The sequence below is a fragment of the Lagenorhynchus albirostris genome, chromosome 1 (genome assembly GCF_949774975.1).
Source record: "Lagenorhynchus albirostris chromosome 1, mLagAlb1.1, whole genome shotgun sequence".
Taxonomy (NCBI): Eukaryota; Metazoa; Chordata; class Mammalia; order Artiodactyla; family Delphinidae; genus Lagenorhynchus; species Lagenorhynchus albirostris.
This window is the reverse complement of record NC_083095.1, coordinates 158497648-158520175: the sequence shown is the minus strand read 5'-3', so window position 1 is coordinate 158520175 and position 22528 is coordinate 158497648. Positions and strand designations below refer to the sequence as shown.

The 22528-nt window shown below is 43.4% G+C and overlaps 1 protein-coding gene across 1 annotated transcript in view; it reads left to right on the top strand.

Annotated features, from left to right (window-relative positions):
* Nucleotides 1–564: 564 nt before the first annotated feature.
* The window catches only part of TRPM1 (transient receptor potential cation channel subfamily M member 1), an 80107-nt gene continuing 58143 nt past the window's right edge, over nucleotides 565–22528 (top strand). Inside the window, exons 1-9 of the mRNA XM_060157038.1 lie at nucleotides 565–1038; nucleotides 9891–10086; nucleotides 12660–12873; nucleotides 13502–13626; nucleotides 14714–14885; nucleotides 18660–18834; nucleotides 19268–19391; nucleotides 20751–20823; nucleotides 21494–21594. Of these exons, the coding sequence (XP_060013021.1) occupies nucleotides 911–1038; nucleotides 9891–10086; nucleotides 12660–12873; nucleotides 13502–13626; nucleotides 14714–14885; nucleotides 18660–18834; nucleotides 19268–19391; nucleotides 20751–20823; nucleotides 21494–21594 (1308 nt within the window). The 5' untranslated portion in view covers nucleotides 565–910. The remainder of the gene's footprint in view (nucleotides 1039–9890; nucleotides 10087–12659; nucleotides 12874–13501; nucleotides 13627–14713; nucleotides 14886–18659; nucleotides 18835–19267; nucleotides 19392–20750; nucleotides 20824–21493; nucleotides 21595–22528) is intronic.

Below are 22528 nucleotides of genomic sequence, written 5' to 3'. Positions count from 1 at the left end.
TCTGAGGGCATCTTTTGGGAAGTCTGAGGTCTTCTGCCAGTGTTCAGTAGGTGTTCTATAGGAATTGTTCCACATGTAGGTATACTTCTGATGTATTTGTGGGGAGAAAGGTGATCTCCACCTCTCACTCCTCCGCCATCTTGAAGGTCCTTCTGCTGATATTATCAGTGTTGGGTGGGGATGAAGCGACAATCTGCCAAAATCTGAACCATCCTTGCCAGGTTTGGGGTTTCTGTAGAGATGTTACCTCTACCAGGTCTGACTGCCATAGCGCAGGAAAATAGTGCAGTCATTCCTCCTAGCGTAGAATGTACTTCAGAAGAAGATGTTTAAGGGGTCAGTGGCCCCTCGCTGTCTCCCTGGAGGCAGCCCTACAACAGTTGCCGCAGTCAGAGCACCACCCCGAGGTGGGGTACATCAAGCCTGCCCTCAGCTCTCGGATCCCACCTCCAATATTTTTAATTCTAAAAATAACATTCAGTGAATCTGAGCACCAGTTAGAAAAATTACCTGTAAATTAATTAATTAATAAAAAATGACTATGGTGTGTGGGGAGCCTGAAAGTCTGGAGAAGATGGGGTCTTGAGAGCAAATCAAAGACCTGACCCTAGACTGGCCGACTTTGTCAGCTTCTCCGGTAACTCACGTCCACACCAGGCTCCGTGGGGCACTGGCTTACTCCAGGGGCATCATTGTTCTCCCTTTGCAGACTCTGACTAGCATACAAAACCCAGGTTGTAGCCCTATGGAAACCATGAATACATACTTCTGAGCCATTTCTCTTAAAAGAAACCAGAGCTAAGATCCTGAAAGACTTGTGTCCACCATTCTTGGACGTGTCTATTCAGATGTTTTGGACAGACTTCCTGTTACTACTCATTTTATAAAAGCAAAAGAATGAACTCTGAGGATGGCTTGGGAATATCTTGGTCTAATTTCCACTTTTTTTCTCTTCCAGGGACAGAAATCTTGGATAGAAAAAACCTTTTGCAAACGAGAATGTATCTTTGTAATTCCCAGCACTAAAGATCCTAACAGGTAAGTTGGAAGCCATAATTAAGACATTATTCAAACTTGCACTTCTCTGCCAGTTGCCAGCAACTATTCTGGTGTTTGGGGGAGGGAGAGAAGAAGTCAAGGACAGCTAGAACTTATGCCCCATGTGAGTCATTAACCAGGGAGTCACCTGGGCTATAAGTTCCTCTGTCAAGATGCAGACAGCCTCAGGGGAGAGGCGCTGTCCTCCATTCACTCATGTGAGTTTTCACAAGCAGATGGGCCCACACTTTCCTCTTAGACTTAGTGAGATCAAGGAGCTGAGGGCTTTAGACAGATTTCCAGGGTATCTTCTGGCCTTTTTGTTAGAGTTCCTAATGTTATAACACACTGGGAAGAGAAGGGCAAACTAAACCTGAAAGAAAGAAAAGGGAGGAAATAATAGAGAATAGAATGGGAGTTAATGAAATAGAAAATCTTAAAACGATAGAGAAAAATCAATGAAATCAAAAGCTGTTTCTTGGAAAAGAGCCACAAAATTGACAAACCTTTAGCTAGATTGATGAAGAAAGAGAGAAGACTTAATTCTAAATCTAAAATCTTAATTCTAGAATCAGAAATGAAGAGACATTGCTACCAATCTTACAGAAATAGAAATGAGTGTAAAGGAACACTATGACCTGTATACCAATGACAATAAATTAGATAACTTAGATGAAATGGACAAATTCCTAGAAAGACACAAACTGCCAAAATGATTCAAGAAGAAATACATAATCTGAAGAAACCTATAAGAAGTGAAGAGGCAGGATTAGTCATCAAAAATTACCTACAGGGGCTTCCCTGGTGGCGCAGTGGTTGAGAGTCCGCCTGCTGATGCAGGGGACATGGGTTCGTGCCCCGGTCCGGGAGGATCCCACATGCTGCGGAGCGGCTAGGCCCGTGAGCCATGGCCGCTGGGCCTGCACGTCCGGAGCCTGTGCTCCGCAACGGGAGAGGCCACAACAGTGAGAGGCCCACGTACCACAAAAAAAAAAAAAAAAAAAATTACCTACAAAGAAAAGCTTAGGTCCAGAGGGCTTCACAGTTGAATTTTACCAAATATTTAAAGAAGAACTGATACCAATTCTTCCCAAGCTCTTTCAAAAAACAGAAGATGAGAGAGCACTTCCCAACTCATTTTATGAGGCCAGTACTACCTTGATATTAAAACCAGACAAAGACAGCACAAGAAAGGGCAATTACAGATTAATATCTCTTGTGAATATGGATGCAGAAATCTTGAACAAATACTATCAAACCAAATCCAAAAACATATAAAAAGAATTACACATCATAACCAACTGGGATTTATCCCAGGAATGCAAGGTTGTTTTCACAGCAGAAAATCAATTAATGCAATACATCAAATTCATAGAATAAAAAACAAAAATCACATGATCACCTCAACTGACACCAAGAAAGTGTTTGACAAAATCCAACACCTTTTTACGATTTAAAAAAAAAACAGAAAACTAGGACTAGAAGAGAACTTTCTCAACCTGATAAAGAGCTTCTGTGAAAAATCCACGGCTAACATCATACTTAGTGGTGAAAGATCGGATGCTTGCCCCTAACATCAGAGACAAGACAAGGATGTTCAGTCTTACCACTTCTATTAAAATTTTACTAGAGGTTCTAACCAAGGCAATTAGGTAAGAGAAAGAAATAAAAGGCACCCGTATTGGAAAGGAAGAAATAAAACTATTTCTATCAGCAGATGACATAATCTTGTATATAGAAAATCCTAAGGAATCACTAAAAAACTATTATAACTACTAAAGAAGTTCAGCAAGTTTGCAGCATACAAAATCAATATACAAAAATCATATATATTTCTATAAGCTTGCAATGAACAATATGAAAATGAAACTAAAAGAACAATTCCATACACAATAGTATCAAAAAGAATTAGACACTTAGGGATAAACTTAACAAAAGAATTACAAAATTTATATCTGAGGGGCTTCTCTGGTGGTCCAGTGGTTAGGACTCACTGCCGTGGGCCCAGGCTCAATCACTGGTTGGAGAACTAAGATCCCACAAGCTGCGTGGCATGACCAAAAAAAAATAATAATAACAAAACTTATATCTGAAAACTATAAAACATTGTTGAAAGAAATTAATGACAATCTAAATAATTGGGAAAACATTCCATGTTCATGGATTGGAAGACTTAACATAGTTAAGATGGCAATATTCCCAAAATGACCTACAGATTCAAAGCAATCTCTATCAGAATTCCAGCTGACTTCTTTCTAGAAATTGACAAACTGATTGATATGGAATTGCAAGGGACACAGGATAGCCAAAATAATCTAATAAAAAAAGAACAAAGTAGGAGGACTCACTTTACATGATTTCAAAACTTACTACAGACCTACGCTAATCAAAGTAGTATGGTACTGGAGTAAGGGTAGACATACAGACCAATGGAATAGAACTGAGAGTCCAGAAAGAAACCCATTCATCTATAACCAACTGATATTTCAGCAAGGTTGCCTAAACCAATGGGGAAAGATTAGTCTCTTCATCAAATGGTGCTGAACACCTGGACATCAAAGGAATGGATTTAAGTCCCTACATAACACGATATAAAAAAATTAACTCAAAATCGATCAAATATCAGATGTAAGAGATAAAACTATAAAACTCTTAAACAAAAACATAGGAGTAAATATTCATGACCTTGGATTTGGCAAATAATTCTTTGAAATGACACCAAAAGTATGAGCAGCAAAAGCAGCAAAACAAATATTCTTTCTTTCTTTCTTTTCTTTTCTTTCTTTCTTTCTTTCTTTACATCTTTATTGGAGTATAATTGCTTTACAATGGTGTGTTAGTTTCTGCTTTATAACAAAGTGAATCAGCTATACATATACATATGTTCCCATATCTCTTCCCTCTTGTGTCTCCCTCCCTATCCCACCCTCCAGGCGGTCACAAAGCACCAAGCTGATCTCCCTGTGCTATGTGGCTGCTTCCCACTAGCTATCTACCTTATGTTTGGTAGTGTATATATGTCCATGCCTCTCTCTCGCTTTGTCACAGCTTACCCTTCCCCCTCCCCATATACTCAAGTCCATTCTCTAGTAGGTCTGTGTCTTTATTCCTGTCTTACCCTTAGGTTCTTCATGACATTTTTTTCCCCTTAAATTCCATATATATGTGTTAGCATATGGTATTTGTCTTTCTTTTTCTGACTTACTTCACTCTGTATGACAGACTCTAGGTCTATCCACCTCATTACAAATAGCTCAATTTCGTTTCTTTTTATGGCTGAGTAATATTCCATTGTATATATGTGCCACATCTTCTTTATCCATTCAGCTGTGGATGGACCCTTAGGTTGCTTCCATGTCCTGGCTATTGTAAATAGAGCTGCAATGAACATTTTGGTACCTGACTCTTTTTGAATTATGGTTTTCTCAGGGTATATGTCCAGTAGTGGGATTACTAGGTCATATGGTAGTTCTATTTGTAGTTTTTTAAGGACCCTCCGTACTGTTCTCCATAGCGGCTGTATCAATTTACATCCCCACCAACAGTGCAAGAGCGTTCCCTTTGCTCCACACCCTCTCCAGCATTTATTGTTTCTAGATTTTTTGATGATGGCCATTCTGACTGGTGTGAGATGATATCTCATTGTAGTTTTGATTTGCATTTCTCTAATGATTAATGAAGTTGAGCATTCTTTCATGTGTTTGTTGGCAGTCTGTATGTCTTCTTTGGAGAAATGTCTATTTAGGTCTTCTGCCCATTTTTGGATTGGGTTGTTTGTTTTTTTGTTATTGAGCTGCATGAGCTGCTTATAAATTTTGGAGATTAATCCTTTGTCAGTTGCTTCATTTGCAAATATTTTCTCCCATTGATTTGAGTCTTCTCCGTTTTCTTCTTGATGAGTCTGGCTAATGGTTTACTAATTTTGTTTATCTTCTCAAAGAACCAGCTTTTAGTTTTATTGATCTTTGCTATCGTTTCCTTCGTTTCTTTTTCATTTATTTCTGATCTGATTTTTATGATTTCATTCCTTCTGCTAACTTTTGGGGAGTTTTTGTTCCTCTTTCTCTAATTGCTTTAGGTGCAAGGGTAGGTTGTTTATTCGAGATGTTTCCTGTTTCTTAAGGTAGGATTGTATTGCTATAAACTTCCCTCTTAGAACTGCTTTTGCTGCATCCCATAGATTTTGGGTTGTCGTGTCTCCATTGTCATTTGTTTCTAGATATTTTTTTATTTCCTCTTGATTTCTTCAGTGATCACTTCGTTATTAAGTAGTGTATTGTTTAGCCTCCATGTGTTCGTATTTTTTACAGATCCTTTCCTGTAATTGATATCTAGTCTCATAGCGTTGTGGTCGGAAAAGATACTTGAAACAATTTCAATTTTCTTAAATTTACCAAGGCTTGACTTGTGACCCAAGATATGATCTATCCTGGAGAATGTTCCATGAGCACTTGAGAAAAATGTGTATTCTGCTGTTTTTGGATGGAATGTCCTATAAATATCAATTAAGTCCATCTTGTTTAATGTATCATTTAAAGCTTGTGTTTCCTTATTTATTTTCATTTTGGATGATCTGTCCATTGGTGAAAGTGGGGTGTTAAAGTCCCCTACTATGAATGTGTTACTGTCGATTTCCCCTTTTATGGCTATTAGTATTTGCCATATGTATTGAGGTGCTCCTATGTTGGGTGCATAAATATTTACAATTGTTATATTTTCTTCTTGGAGCGATCCCTTGATCATTATGTAGTGTCATTCTTTGTCTCTTCTAATATTCTTTATTTTAAAGTCTATTTTGTCTGATATGAGAATTGCTACTCCAGCTTTCTTTTGTTTTCCATTTGCATGAAATATCTTTTTCCATCCCCTTACTTTCAGTCTGTATGTGTCTCTAGGTTTGAAGTGGGTCTCTTGTAGACAGCAAATATATGAGTCTTGTTTTTGTATCCATTCAGCCAATCTGTGTCTTTTGGTGGGAGCATTTAGTCCATTTACATTTAAGGTAATTATCGATATGCATGTTCCTATTCCCATTTTCTTAATTGTTTTGGGTTCGTTATTGTAGGTCTTTCCCTTCTCTTGTGTTTCTTGCCTAGAGAAGTTCCTTTAGCAGTTGCTGTAAAGCTGGTTTGGTGGTGCTGAACTCTCTCAGCTTTTGCTTGTTTGTAAAGGTTTTAATTTCTCCATCAAATCTGAATGAGATCCTTGCTGGGGACAGTAATCTTGGTTGCAGGTTTTTCTCCTTCATCACTTTAAATATGTCCTGCCAGTCCCTTCTGGCTTGCAGAGTTTCTGCTGAAAGATCAGCTCTTAACATTATGGGGATTCCCTTGTGTGTTATTGTTGTTTTTCCCTTGATGCTTTTAATATGTTTTCTTTGTGTTTAAGTTTTGAAAGTTTGATTAATATGTGTCTTGGCATATTTCTCCTTGGATTTATCCTATATGGGACTCTCTGTGCTTCCTGGACTTGATTAATTATTTCCTTTCCCATATTAAGGAAGTTTTCAACTATAATCTCTTCAAATATTTCCTCAGTCCCTTTCTTTTTCTCTTCTTCTTCTGGAACCCCTATAATTCGAATGTTGGTGTGTTTAATGTTGTCCCAGAGGTCTCTCAGACTATCCTCAGTTCTTTTCATTCTTTTTTCTTTATTCTGCTCTGCAGTAGTTATTTCCACTATTTTATCTTCCAGGTCACTTATCCGTTCTTCTGCCTCAGTTATTCTGCTATTGATCCCATCTAGAGTATTTTTAATTTCATTTATTGTGTTGTTCATCATTGTTTGTTTGCTCTTTAGTTCTTCTAGGTCCTTGTTAAATGTTTCTTGCATTTTGTCTATTCTATTTCCACAGTTTTGGATCAGCTTTACTATCATTATTCTGCATTCTTTTTCAGGTAGGTTGCCTATTTCCTCTTCACTTGTTAGGTCTGGTGGGTTTTTATCTTGCTCCTTCATCTGCTGTGTGTTTTTCTGTCTTCTCATTTTGCTTATCTTACTGTGTTTGGGGTCTCCTTTTTGCAGGCTGCAGGTTCGTAGTTCCCGTTGGTTTTGGTGTCTGTCCGCAGTGGCTAAGGTTGGTTCAGTGGGTTGCGTAGGCTTCCTGGTGGAGGGGACTAGTGCCTGTGTTCTTGTGGATAAGGCTGGATCTTGTCTTTCTGGTGGGCAGGTCCACGTCTGGTGGTGTGTTTTTGGGTGTCTGTGGACTTATTATGATTTTAGGCAGCCTCTCTGCTAATGGGTGGGGTTGTGTTCCTGTCTTGCTAGTTGTTTGGCATAGGGTGTCCAGCACTGTAGCTTGCTGGTCGTTGAGTGAAGGTGGGTGCTGGTGTTGAGATGGAGATCTCTGGGAGATTTTTGCCGTTTGATATTATGTGGAGCTGGGAGGTCTCTTGTGGACCAGTGTCCTGAAGTTGGCTCTCCTCCCTCAGAGGCACAGCACTGACTCCTGACTGCAGCACCAAGAGCCTTTCATCCACACAGCTCAGAATAAAAGGGAGAAAAAGTAGAAAGAAAGAATTAGAAGAAGAAAGAAAGAAAGAAAGAAGGGAGGGAGGGAGGGAGGGAGGGAGGAAGGAAGGAGGGAGGGAAGGAAGGAAAAAAAGAAGATAAAGTAAAATAAAGTAAGATAAAATATAATAAAGTTATTAAAATTAAAAGATAATTATTAAGAAAAAAGAAAACGGATGGTTAGAACCCTAGGACAAATGGTGGAAGCAAAGCTATAGACATACTCTCACACAGAAGCATACACATACACACTCACAAAAAGAGGAAAAGGGGAAAAAATCATAAATCTTGCTCTCAAAGTCCACCTCCTCAATTGGGGATGATTTGTTGTCTATTCCTGTATTCCACAGATGCAGGGTATATCAAGTTGATTGTGGAGCTTTAATCCGCTGCTCCTGAGGCTACTGGGAGAGATTTTCCTTTCTCTTCTTGGTTCTCACAGCTCTCAGGGCCTCAGCTTTGGATTTGGCCCCGCCTCTGCGTGTAGGTCGCTGGAGGGCGTCTGTTCTTCGCTCAGACAGGACGGGGTTAAAGGAGCCGCTGCTTCCGGGGCTCTGGCTCACTCAGGGAGGGGGGGGAGGGAGGGGCACGTAGTGCGTGGCGAGCCTGCGAGGGAGGGGCACGGAGTGCGGGGCGGACCTGCGGCGGCAGAGGCCGGCGTGACGTTGCACCAGCCTGAGGCGAGTCGTCCGTTCTCCCAGGGGAGTTGTTCCTGGATTCCGGGACCCTGGCAGTGGCGGGCTGCACAGGCTCCCCGAAAGCGGGGTGTGGATAGTAACCTGTGCTCGCACACAGGCTTGGTGGCGGCAGCAGCAGCCTTAGCGTCTCATGCCCGTCTCTGGGGCCCGCGGTTTTAGCGGCGGCTCGTGCCCATCTCTGGAGCTCCTTTAAGCAGCTCTCTTAATCCCCCCTCCTCACGCACCAGGAAACAATGAGGGAAGAAAAAGTCTCTTGCCTCTTCGGCAGGTCCAGACTTTTCCCCGGACTCCCTCCCGGCCACCGGTGGCGCACTAGCCCCCTGCAGGCTGTGTTCATGCCACCAACCCCAGTCCTCTCCCGGCGCTCCGACCGAAGCCCGAGCCTCAGCTCCCAGCCCCGCCCGCCCCGGCGGGTGAGCAGACAAGCCTCTCGAGCTGGTGAGTGCTGGTCGGCACCGATCCTCTGTGCGGGAATCTCCCCACTTTGCCCTCCGCACCCCTGTTGCTGCGCTCTCCTCCGCGGCTCCGAAGCTTTCCCCCTGCGCCACCCGCAGTCGCCGCCCGCGAAGGGGCTTTTAGTGTGTGCAGACCTTTCCTCCTTCACGGCTCTCTCCCACTGGTGCAGGTCCCGTCCCTATCCTTTTGTCTCTGTTTATTCTGTTTTCTTTTGCCCTACCCAGGTACGTGGGGGGGGGGGGTTCTTGCCTTTTGGGAGGTCTGAGGTCTTCTGCCAGCGTTCAGTAGGTGTTCTGTAGGAGTTGTTCCACGTGTAGATGTATTTCTGGTGTATCTGCGGGGAGGAAGGTGATCTCCGCGTCTTACCCTGCCGCCATCTTCCCGGAAGCCCCCCTCTTCTGAATAACTAGGCTTTAAAATGCTTAGGCCCTGGATTCTACCTCAAAAAGTTTCTGCCTAAAACTGAATGGATTTAGGTCTTCTGCCAGCGTTCAGTAGGTGTTCTGTAGGAGTTGTTCCACGTGTAGATGTATTTCTGGTGTATCTGCGGGGAGGAAGGTGATCTCCGCGTCTTACCCTGCCGCCATCTTCCCGGAAGCCCCCCTCTTCTGAATAACTAGGCTTTAAAATGCTTAGGCCCTGGATTCTACCTCAAAAAGTTTCTGCCTAAAACTGAATGGATTTAGGCCCTAACCAGCTTCCGAATAACTAGGCTTTAAAATGGTTAGGCCCTGGATTCTACCTCAGCCAGTTTCTGACTAAAACTGAAATAAATATACTTTCAATGTTACTTGTGTAGAGAAATGTTTTACATTTCTCTAGCAACAGAATAATTCAATAATATTGAAAAATCATTGCAGGTCAACTCTGCATGGGGGAGCGTGATTGTCCTTTGTCACAGAATATTCAGTGATTGATGGCCATAGTCATGTTGTCAGGACACCAGAAAGACTAAAAATGTGTTCAGTAGGGAAGGGCAACCATCCAATGTGTTTAGAATAGTCTGGTATTTATACTTTTCTGGTATGGAAATAGATATGCATTGATTATCTGGAAAAGGACATCATAAGGGGCATTTCTGTCTCCAGTAAAGCTGGATAAGGAAGGTGTTAGGCTGCTTCTGTTCAGGTTAACTCATCTTAAGGAGGAAAATGTTATAGAAAGACTGAGCTTTGCCTTTGTTTTCAGGTGTTGCTGTGGCCAGCTCACCAACCAGCATATCCCCCCTCTGCCGAGTGTAACAGCCAGCAAAAATGGAGAGGAGAACAAGCAGGTGGAGACTCAGCCCGAAAAATGGTCTGTTGGCAAGCACACCCAGAGCTACCCAACAGATTCCTACGGGATTCTCGAATTCCAGGGTGGCGGATACTCCAATAAAGCCATGGTAAGAGGGGCCTTGGGAAGGGATGCCACTGAGCCGCAGCTTCCATCAGAGGCCCCGCCTCCCGGACTGCAGACACCTGGGTCTTCTTTCAGGGGTGTGGCTCTATCTTCCTAGAGTTTTCAATGCAAAGACAGGAAATATATCCACACAGTCGAGTTTTTAGCCATGAGATTTGGAAACTGGGCACTATGATAGAGAACACGGAGTATCCTTTAAATCCGTACCAAGATTGTGAATTCATACATCACAGTCCAGCCCCACTCTACAAAGATACCACCCCATCTCCAGTGATGAGAGACGAATTATGTTGTTTGCTTTTTAGGGTTGTTTGGGACTTTGTTTTGTTTTTTCTCACAGTGGACATTTACCACCCCCCTTACATGGGTTAGGAGTTTCTGGAAATATTTCCCTCTGAAGTCCACACACAGCCTCTCTGGGCTTGCATTCAGCTGGCCCAAGAAGACGGAGGCCTTTCACATTTGCATGTAAACAGGGAATGCCCTCTGCCTTTCTCATGAGCCCTGCCAAGAGGGCACTGCCAAGTCAGCACTGTGATCCCTTTCAGCTCATTCTGAATAATGCTCTCACGTGCCCAGTGAGACCATTTTTGCAATTTCATTCTATTTCACCGGCCCAACATCATTGTTCAAATAAAATTCAGTTGTGTTCCAAAGACCACAACGTAAGGTCTTCTGGAAGGGCACCCTGCCTACTGGCCTGGACACAAAGAGGCTGTTCACAGGGGCCAAGGCATCTGCTCATTAACCTCTTCTTCACCTTGAGGGGAAGGTCCAGCCCCGAGGTTGGCTGTTGATCCCCATTCCCAGCACCCACTCCCTCCTCATCGTCCTGGCCAACCTCTGGATCCACATTCTAGCTGAGCCAGCTATGGAATTTTTAAAAAAATTTTTTATTGGAGTATAGTTGATTTACACTATTGCGTTAGTTTCTGCTGTACAGAAAAGTGAATCAGTTATACACAGACATACATCCACTCTTTTTAAGATTCTTTTCCCATATAGTCATTACAGAGTGTTGAGTAGAGTTCCCTGTGCTATACAGTAGGTCCTTATTATCAATAGTTATCTATTTTTTATATAGTAGTGTGTGTATGTAAATCCCAATCTTCCAATTTATCCCTCCCCCGCCTTTCCCCCCTGGTAGCCATAAGTTTGTTTTCTACACCTGTGACTCTATTTCTATAAATAAGTTCATTTGTACCATTTTTTTTAGATTCCACATATAAGTGATGTCATATGATATTTGTCTTTCTCTGTCTGACTTATTTCACGCAGTATGACAATCTCTAGGTCCATCCATGTTGCTGCAAATGGCATTTTTTCATTCTTTTTTATGGCTGAGTAATATTCCATGTATGTATATGCATGTGTGTGTGTGTGTGTGTGTGTGTGTGTGTGTGTGTGTACCACATCTTCTTTATCCATTCATCTGTTCACAGCAGACAGGTTGTTTCCTTGTCTTGGCTACTGTAAATAGTGCTACAATGAACTTTGGGGTGCATGTATCTTTCCAGCTTTGGAATTGATGCCTTCAAGATTAGGGTTGCCATTGGATAAAGTGAACAATATTCTATTTTGGAACATGTTTGCTTTTGATTGCATCTAAAGTGTATATAATTTCAGGTAATTCTGAACTGTGATTTACCTGTGATTTACATAGCCCAACAATGACTAATTGTTAAGAAGTTTTACCTAAAAGTACATAAATTCATAAGTTGCTCTAAATTTTGTGTAAACCTGGCAGGTATATTTCCTAGAAGTTTCAAAAGAGCAAAAAGTATCCAGAGATAAAATCAAACAGGAGTAATTTCTGTGTTCCTAAGAATTCTAGACACATTGAAGAAGTATTTCAAATTTTGTTTAGAACTATAAATGGTCTTTGCTTTCAAATTTTAAAATGTTTCCTTTAAACTCCAGTTTTATTTTCTACAAATATGTTTCTACAAATTTCCTACGAATTTGTTAATTTGGAGACATTTGCGCATATATGCATGTGTGTGACTGCACATAATTTTTGATGAACTCATTAAATAACTAAAATAAGTCTTTGCTAATATTACTGTATTTCATTATTGGAAATTTTCAGGATTCCTTTTACTCTCAGTATTAACTATTGTCATTATAGAAGTTCTGATACGATGAAAATTAGCTGGGAACTTTGATAAAATAAATCATCCTAAGGCAATGAAAAAAAAAAGATTAAGGTTGCTAGGTAAAATATAAGACCCCCAGATATATTTGAATTTCAGTTAAATAACGGATGAATTTTTAGTATAAATGCATCCCAAATATTGCAGGAGCCATAATTATACTAAAACATTGTGCATATAAAATTCAAGTTTACCTGTGCATTCTCTATTTTTATTTGCTATATCTGGGAACCCTCCAGAGTTCCCTTCCATCGTTTGGCCACAGACTCACACAGAGGGCCCCAGAACCCCATGGGAGAGAAAGCCAGGCGGCTGTTGCTTGGACAGGAACAGTAGCCTTGTTCCGCGTGACACAAGAGTCAAATCGAAGAACGAGTGTTGAGGGTCACACCCTCTTTTGCAGTATATCCGGGTCTCCTATGACACGAAGCCAGACTCACTGCTTCATCTCATGGTGAGAGACTGGCAGCTGGAACTCCCCAAGCTCTTAATATCCGTGCACGGAGGCCTCCAGAACTTTGAGATGCAGCCCAAGCTGAAGCAGGTCTTTGGGAAAGGTCTGATCAAGGCTGCTGTGACCACTGGGGCCTGGATCTTCACTGGGGGCATCAGCACAGGTAAGTGCAGGCTGTATCCCTTGCTGCAAATGTACAAACCCAGAGCTCATCGTGGTTCCCAAAGAGCTTTTGGATAATTATCATTAAAAACCAGAAGATACTGCATTCTGATAATATTTATGGCAGAATGAAATCTTTATTCGGTAGCTCGTTTTTATTTCAGTATGATCATGATAATGGTCAACATTTCTGGCACCTACTATGTGTCATTCCTTGAAGTGAGCCCTGTACAAGCCTCATTTTCACTGAGGCCCCTGACAGTCCTTTCCCGATCACATGAGGGAGGTCACCAAGGCCCAGAGAGGTTGAGGAACATGGCAGGCCATCTGACTCTCAACTTTAGCTGAACGCAGCCAAGGCCTGCCAGAGAGACCCCTCATACTTCCATCCTTAGGTCTTGGAAACTTGTAAAGACAATTCCTGCACAGTTGCTTTGGTTTTGGTTTTGGTTTTCCCTTTTCTAGGAGCTAATGCAGGATGACTAGCTATTATGAGCTCAGACTTTCAGTGTCTTAACCCTGTTCTGTAGGAAATGTGGAGTGGTTCAGAGCTGGGGTCCCTGAAGTTCATGAATAGTGGTTTGATGGGAGGTAAGGGGCCTACAGATATGACTTATGGCCTCTCACAGGTGTCATCAGCCATGTGGGGGATGCCTTGAAAGACCACTCCTCCAAGTCCAGAGGCCGGGTTTGTGCTATAGGAATTGCTCCCTGGGGCATCGTGGAGAATAAAGAAGATCTGGTTGGAAGGGATGTAAGTATTTTCTCCCCAGAAATGGGCAATTTTCAAAAATCAAAGTCTTTGTTTTAACTAGATTTCACCTGCAGGTGTAGGAGATAATAAAGCAAGGTCCCATATAGCCTTTATCTTTTCCCCAAAAGTAAAAACTTGCAAAACTATGATACAAGATCAAAACCAGGATAATTGATGTCAGTCTAGTCAAGATGCAGAACATCTACTAGGAGCCCTCATGTTGCCCTTTTCATTCATTCGTTTTTTTATTGAAGTATAGTTGATTTACAATGTTGTGTTAATTTCTGCTGTTGCATATATATATGCGTATATATATGTATATATACGCATATATATACACACATATACATTGTATACGTGTGTGTATATATATATACACACACACACATTGTTTTTTTTCATATTCTTTTCCATTATGGTTTATCATAGGACACTGAATATACTTCCCTGTGCTATACCGTAAGACCTTGTTGTTTGTTGTTGCCCTTCAATATCCATACCCGATTCCCTCCTGCTTCCACTCCTGCCTTAACCCCGGGAGCCACTCATCTGCCCTTCATCCTACAGTTGTATCATTTCAAGAATGTTATGTAAACGTACAGTATGTAACCTTTGAGGGCTGGCTTTTTACTTGCCACTTAATTCTCTGGAAATCCATCCAAATGGTTGCATGTATCAACAGTTTACTCCTTTTTATTGTTGAGTGGGGTCCCACCGTATGGATGTACCATTTATCTGTTGAAGCCTATCTGGGTTGTTTCCAGTTTGGCTACTGCAAATGAAGCTGCCATAAACTTTTGTGTACAGGATTTTGTATTAATGTAAGTTTTCCTCTCTCTGCAGTAAGTGCCCGGGAGTGTACTTGCTGGGTCATCATGATCTGTTGGGTTGTCATGATCTAAAATAATTTCTTCTAATTTGATATAAAAATTTACAGAAAAAATCCTTCAATAGAGAGGCTAGGGAAGAGAGAGTAGGTTGAAGTGCACAATTAGGTGAAGCTGTCGCTCCACATCCATATATTCTTGCTTCCCCTGTCTTACTGTCCAAGTTTTGCAGCTCTGACTTGTGCTGTGTATTTCGTCAGGTGACACGGGTGTACCAGACTATGTCCAACCCCCTGAGTAAGCTGTCTGTGCTCAACAACTCGCACACACACTTCATCCTGGCTGACAATGGCACCCTGGGCAAGTATGGTGCCGAGGTGATGCTGAGAAGGCAGCTGGAGAAGCACATCTCTCTGCAGAAGATCAACACAAGTAAGTTTTGGCCACGGCCACTGGGCTGCCGCTGCTGCCCTGAAAACCAGGCTGGAAGAGAGAGCACCCAAGGGTATTTAGAGCCTTCACCTTGACTCTTCTGTGACCATCAGGAGATGACTTAGCAAGACCCTTTCCCTTAGCCACCTACCAAGTCACTGAGCTGGGCTGTGATGCTTTGTCTCAAGTTCACGAGGAGAGTGGACCCGAGAAACAGCCCCACAGCCGTTTTCACGGTGGTGGCATCTCCCGCCACGTTGCCAGTGGTTTTCATTCCTTATAATGATTATAGTTAGTTTTTTAAATTTTATTGGAGTATAGCTGATTTATAATGAATGCTGTGTTAATTTCTTCTGTACAGCAAAGTGACTAAGTTATACATATATATATTCTTTTTCACATTCTTTCCATTATGTTTTATTCCAGGATATCGAATATAGTTCCCTGTGCTATACTGTAGGACCTTGTTGTTTATCCATCCTATTGATAATGGTTTGCCTCTGCTAATCCCAAACTTTTTAAATGTCTGAACAGGAAACACATTGGTCACTCAAAGGCTTGGTATGATTCCTTCTATCAACTACATGCTCTGAGTTCATTAAATTAAATATCTCAGTAGCTCTGGGTCTCTCACCAGAGATGGGCCAGGTGGGGAGGCCTCTTTAGAGGCCTGCAGGAGCCGGCTGCTCCCAACAGGGCGCCCCCCCCACCCCATGCTGGTCCAGGAGGATGCTGAGGTCAAGCTAGAGAGAAAGGAATGGACCTCAGTCAGATGAAACGATCATAACAACTGGTTAGAATTAAAATAGCTGGTGTCACCTCTTGGGGCACTGAGTTCATAACTCAGTGATTCTTACTGTCAAGCAATTGCTGAATGATCTTAAAGAGTATTTTGTTGTAACCATCACTGGTAAGATTGCGAAAGACAGTCTAGGCCTGGGAAATGGTCATTTTAAAGCATAATTAAAGGGTCTGTGAGACTGCCACGTGGTTAGAATGACGGTCTGCCATGACAAGTGGTGGGTTTCTGGGTATCAGCTCCCTGGCTGATGGTTCGCACATTTTCGCTGTCTTGGCCGTGTGCGCGTTCGCACCGACCAGCCTCCCCTGGCCGTGTGACCTGTGGGCTTCCCTTTGTCATCCTTTGCCTAGGGTTCTGAGTGGGGCAGGGACAGCAAAGGGGTGCTCAGTTGTCACCTCCCACGGCACGGAGTTTCAGGGGTCCAGCCTAAACCACGAAGAACCAGTTCTCCTCTGTTTCTAGAAAAGAAGGTGATTTGGCCACCGGAGTCCCGAAGATCTCAAATGTCAAGCCTTGCTGGGGTTGGAAATCTCAAGGGCAGGGTCCATGTCATCTTGGTCTATTTCTCCAGCATCTCTTGGCCAGGCGCCTGCCTGGCACAAAGCAGACCGTCAACGCATAGCTGCTGAAATGAACCTAACTGAGATTATTCTGGTAGGAGATGGCAGAGTTGTTCAAAATATTTAAGAGCTCCTGACTGTAGAAATGCATCGTGGAAGCAAACCAGAAACTCTGAATTTCCCCACTTGAAGTTCTTAGACCTTCTCCTAACTGTGCTGGCAGATTTTATCCAAAGGCCTTCAGAATTGTGAGACCAAGGACACATCTCTTATTCACCATCTATTAATGTTGATCAAATAACTCCCATCACAACTAACGGACACCTGGTGAAACATGCTCAGAATATAATCTGTTTTAGCCAGTTTGGGGTAAAATTGTGAAATAGGCAAGTTTGTCTTGATGCCAAAATATTGGCTCTCTGTACACCAATGCCGAAATGAGATATGGAAAGAGTTTTGGAGGAGAATTGAAAGAGTAGCTTTATTCTTTGCCAGGCAAAGAGGAAACACAGCGGGCTAGTGCCTCAAGAACTGTGCCCCCTTCCTGGGGAATAGGGAGAGGTTTTATAGCCCAGGGCTTGTGGTCGGGGGTAGGTGATAAGGCTCAAAGTAATGAAGATCTTGCATTTCTTTTCTTCTGCAAATTTACAGCCAAAGCGGTTGTCAGGCAGCTCAGCAACCAGGTCTAGTGTCCCTGAAGTTATTGGCCCATGATCTTCTTTCTGAAATGAAGAGTGCTACAAGGGAGTGTAGGGGGAGAAGAAATGCCAAGTGCAGAGTGCAATTCACATGGAGTCAGAGAGTAATTATTTTTATGAAGGATAAGTCTAGCTACAAGTGTTTGTTAGTAGTAACAGCTAAAAAAATAACCAAGATCACTTAACTCTTTCAGGCCTGTTTATGCTGTTTCCCCAGCCTGTTCATTGTTTCTTTGTTTTCCTTTTCTATCAGAAAAGTCTTATTTCTATGTTGGCTGCAACAGCCTCTGCTGCTCCTTCGCTCCCACTATCTCCCCCTGCCCTGGAATCCTGGGTTCTTGGGATGCTCTTGCCACCTCCTGCTTCCCAGAGCCCTCCCTTCGGGTTCTGCCACCAAAAGTCAGCTTGTCCTACCGTGTTCCCAAAGAGTCCTGTCATCTCATAGAGACAGAGGGAGGACTCTGGGTACAAGGTATTAACTGGTGGGCTAATGATGGTCTACAGATTTGCCCTCCTGGATAACTCACTGCCTATTCCAGCCCCTGGAGGCTGAATCAACACCTACTAGACACTGCATATTTACACACCACTTGAGGTTGACAAGGACCTTGATAGCTGAACAGTTTCTTATACTTTATATCTATTGCTCTTTTAGGAGGTAGAGGAGGCCCTGTGGTGATTGACCTGTTACGGATGGTTCCCTGCTCTTCAGGGTGGCCTGGTGATTGGCCCCTTGTCATAAGGCTAATACGTGTGAGGCGAGGCATTGAACGGAGTTCTCCTATCGCTGGTCCAGACACCTTTTGCTGTGTCATTCTTGAAGGGACAGCCATCCAGGGTGGGAACTTCACCTGGGGCAAGGCAGCAGGGAGGTATTCTTTTAGCAAGAAGAGCCTCCCGTGTTTCTCACATCTCACCTTGAAGTAGTCCGTAAGCCAGTTGAGTGATACATGGAGTTGAACCACATGTTTTGGAAAGTTTGTAATTTAAAGGCTCTGCTTCTTCCAGTAAGGCTATAATATGGGGTTTGAATAAAAGAATGTAAACAGTCATCACATCCTGAGTTCCTTCAAGTCTCCTGGTGAACACTAACTCCATATAAGCATACTTCCAGGCCTAAAGGTTTTCCTCTTCACCATGTTTCAGGAATTAGAGTGAGTGCTCTTGAGACAGGCTGGGACCTGGGACTCTTTGCTGGGACCTGGGACCCTTTGCTGCAGTGCTGCAATGCTTGCACATGGACACACCTCTCCAGGAGCAACAAAATACTAAGAAACTGTATGGGACTGAAAATAACTGCTTTCATGCGGGCAGTTGGGGCAAATTCTGGACCTAAAAGATACAAAGAGACCAAAAAATCCCACAGCCACTTTTGAAGAGCCTGGAGCAAAAACAGGGTGTCCGGAGCAAAAACAGGGTACTGCGCATGCCCCCTGCACACAACACACCTAAGCCACCCATCCAGCCTGACCCATGGACACGCCCCCCTCACCCCATATAAGGAACAAGCTTGCCCCCCCTCGGGGAGCAAGGGAGCCTGTTGTTTGTTCCCACTTCCCGCTGCTGCAGCAGGCGCCCCAATAAAGCCTTGCCTGAATTTCTTGTCTGGCTTCTGGTCAATTTCTATTGATTGGGGAAGGCCAAGAACCCTGGTCGGTAACACTTGGATGGGGCCATGACCGTGGTCTGAAGGTGGATGTGGTGTGTGTTGCAGGACTGGGGCAGGGTGTGCCCGTCGTGGGCCTCGTGGTGGAAGGGGGCCCGAACGTGGTTTCCATGGTCCTGGAGTATCTCCGAGAAGAGCCTCCGGTCCCCGTGGTGGTCTGCGACGGCAGTGGCCGGGCCTCGGACATCCTGTCTTTTGCACACAAGTACTCTGAAGAAGGAGGGTAAGATTTCTGATATGTTACAAAAGGTGGGATTTTGAATGCCTTCTTGTTAGGCCCAGAGGAAATCGTGATCCATCTAGCTGTTCCAAAAATGTAAAAGAAGGAAGACTTACTAGCCCTCCTCTCCCACTTCCCAAGGTCAGCAAGTGAGGGAGCTCTGAGGAGCGTGGTGTTTCTTACGGATTCTTTCTCAGGAGGGAAAATGCTCTCTCCCAACTGCATTTTCCCTTGTAAGTTTTTCAACAAGCCTGGAATTTAGGACAAGTGTGAACACAGTTTTTGACTATAGTCCTTTTGGATCTGCTATCCTGGGATATCCTCCAATGATAAAGTTTCAAATCAAAGGTACCAGACGGGCATAGAGATGTCTGATTTATTCATGTACAGATTTCACCTGTGTTGTTTTCTTCTCTTTCCCGTTTCCTTCGAACAGGATAATCAATGACTCCCTCAGAGACCAGCTTCTAGTTACCATTCAGAAAACATTTAATTACAACAAGACACAATCGCATCAGCTCTTTGCGATGATCATGGAGTGCATGAAAAAGAAAGAACTTGTAAGTGTCTTGAGTTGACTTCCCAAGTACTCCACAGAGAGAATTATGTTTCCTTTCTAATTCTGCCCATGTGTGCAGGATGGAGTAGTTCCTATTTCCATTCACCCTTTTCCAAGAGGCATTTTACAGATCCTGACCCAACTGGTGGTTCTGTCCATGTGCGGGAAGCAGGCTAAGCATAGGCAGATTCTCTTCGGAAGAGGGACACGGGTGCTTCAGATCTTGTAAATGTCAGGGCACTTCAGGCCACATCCCACAATTCTGAGGCTCATGATATCAATCAGATTCAAAGCATCAAGGAGTGACATATGCCATGCTTTCAGGTGTACTTACAAAATTCTACCAAATACACTCATTTTCTCCCACTCTTTGCCTCCTTAGTTACGCTTATAAGGAAGAGGCACTCTTGTCGCACAGAAGACAGCCTCTTCGAAATTCTAAATCTACAGGTTTCCTACAGATATATCAAATCTGAGTAGAGATGACTTTGTCATCTTCAAGAGCCATTTAGATATTGACATCTACATCCTGCATGAGCTCCCTCAGCTCCAGATGGGGTAAAGAATAAAATATGATCCAGGCAAGGATTCAAAATCAGGACGAGCAATGCTGTTCTCTCTGAATCAGAAGCACCTGGTGCAAAATCATGTTGCTCTCGGGATTGCTGCATTAGCGTCAGACTCTGTGGTCCTTTTTATTTATTTAGTCATTCATTTATTTTAATATCTTTATTGGAGTATAATTGCTTTAGTGTTGTGTTAGTTTCTGCTGTATAACAAAGTGAATCAGCTATATGTATACATATATCCCCATATCCCCTCCCTCTTGCGTCTCCCTCCCACCTTGCCTATCCCACCGCTCTCGGTGATCACGAAGCACTGAGCCGATCTCCCTGTGCTATGCAGCTGCTTCCCACTAGCTATCTGTTTTACATTTGGTAGTGTATATATGTCCATGCTCCTGTCTCACTTTGTCCCAGCTAATCCTCGCCCCTCCCCATGTCCTCAAGTCCATTCTCTACATCTGTGTCTTTATTCCTGTCCTGCCTCTAGGTTCATCAGAACCATTATTTTTTAGATTCCATATATATGTGTTAGCATATGGTATTTGTTTTTCTCTTTCTGACTTACTTCGCTCTGAATGACAGACTCTCGGTCCATCCACCTCACTACAAATAACTCAATTTCATTTCTTTTTATGGCTGAGTAATATTCCATTGTATACATGTGCCACATCTTCTTTATCCATTCATCTGTCATGCCAGATCTTGTTTGTGGTCCTTTTTAAGCAACTCCCCAATTCTCCCTCTTGTTTTCCACTTTGCTTTACTCAGTCTTTTCACGATTAATCTGTTTTCAGGTCACTGTGTTTAGAATGGGTTCCGAGGGTCAGCAAGACATCGAAATGGCAATTTTAACCGCCCTGCTGAAAGGTGAGCTCTCAGGAAACAGCCACTCCTGTCCTTTCGTGCTGGCCTCCCCGGAGCTCTGCTTGTGGCTGGGAAACCCCTCCCCCCTCCTCCCGCCGGGAACTGTGTCTGCTGGGGATGGAACCCCGAGCCCGCCAGGCTGCCTAGAAATTATCTCAGGATAAAGCCGTGGTAAAACGATCGGGCTCGAAATGGGTTTCTTGGGAGGGGGACTTTTCTTGACGGGCCAATGGACCATGATGGGCTGAAGTCAAGAACCAGTTTCTGTCTGTAACTAGCTCATTACAGGTTTGAACTCACAGAGGGTAAGCGTGAAATTATTTTTCATTTGCGATCCCTGCATCTCGCAGTGCTCTGTCCAGTTTCCCCGGCCCACTCCTAACGACAGCTGCCACCTGGCTGCGCATGGGGTCACCTCTCTGCTCCACTGGGAAGGGGAGGGGGCTGGAGGAAAGGGGCGGGGGTCACCATCAGGCTGGCTGCTTGGTAGTGCTGAGCTGGTCCTCGGCTTTGGGGCCTGAGTGATCCCTCAGGGGCCAGAGAAAAGGCAGCCGTGCTTATTTCCAGGCTGATGCTGAGCCAGCCTGGGGAAGCCTGTGTTCCCCACCCAGCCCCTGTCACCCCCAGGCGACCCAGGCATGGAGTGAGTAGTGCCCCATCTCTTGCCTTCCAGGCACAAATGCATCGGCTCGGGACCAGCTGAGCTTGGCGCTGGCCTGGAACCGCGTGGACATAGCTCGGAGCCAGATCTTCGTCTTTGGGCCCCGCTGGCCGGTGAAACTAAGTGTTTTTCAATTCATACCATTTGTCATGACTTTGTACAGAGGATGCATTAATATGTTCTCCCTTGTGTCGTGGATCTCAGGAAGTTATCTGGGCTTTCTGATGACCCGATGTCTAATCTTTAGGATTATTAGGAAATGTTGCTGTTTCATTTCAAAGAACCAGCAAGAAGAGCTCCTAGCACTAACTTCAGATTCAAACCAGTGCTCTTGAAGAAAGAGCACTAAATATTTTATCATTGCTGGTGAACATGGGTTTTTACCCTTTTAAAGAAAAAGAAGAAAGAAAATAGCTCATTAAAATGAAATACAACGATTGCATTGAAAGCATTAATTTTTCAAATTATGTTCCATGAAACCCCGGAGGCCTAGGGGACTCTGTGAGTGTGACCTTTGTGTATAGTCTTTGGGATGTGGGGGGTGTGTGTGTGATTTGGTGTATTGTGTGTGTGTATCTGTGTGTAGCACGTGTGTAGGTTGTTAAATGTGTGTGTGGATGTGTGGTGTGTGATTGTGCTATGGTTTACCGTGCATGTGGTGTATGTCCGTGGGATCTGTGTGTGTGTGTGGTTGTACGTGGGTGTGGTGTGGTGTGTGTGGGGTGATGAGCAGCTTTTAGCCTCCCACTCCTTCAATCAAAGCAGCTTCTTTACAGACTTGTGGTTGCCAAGGGGGAGGGGTGTGGGGAGGGATGGATTGGGAGGTTGGGATTAGCAGATGCAAACTATTACATATAGAATGGATGGACAACAAGGTCCTACTGTATAGCAAGGGGAACTATATTCAATATCCTGGGGTAAACCATAATGGAAAAGAATATGAAAAAGAGTGTATATATACATATATATGTTTATAACTGTATAGCAGAAATTAACATTGTAAGTCAACTATACTTCAATTTTTAAAAATTATTTTTTTTAAAAAAG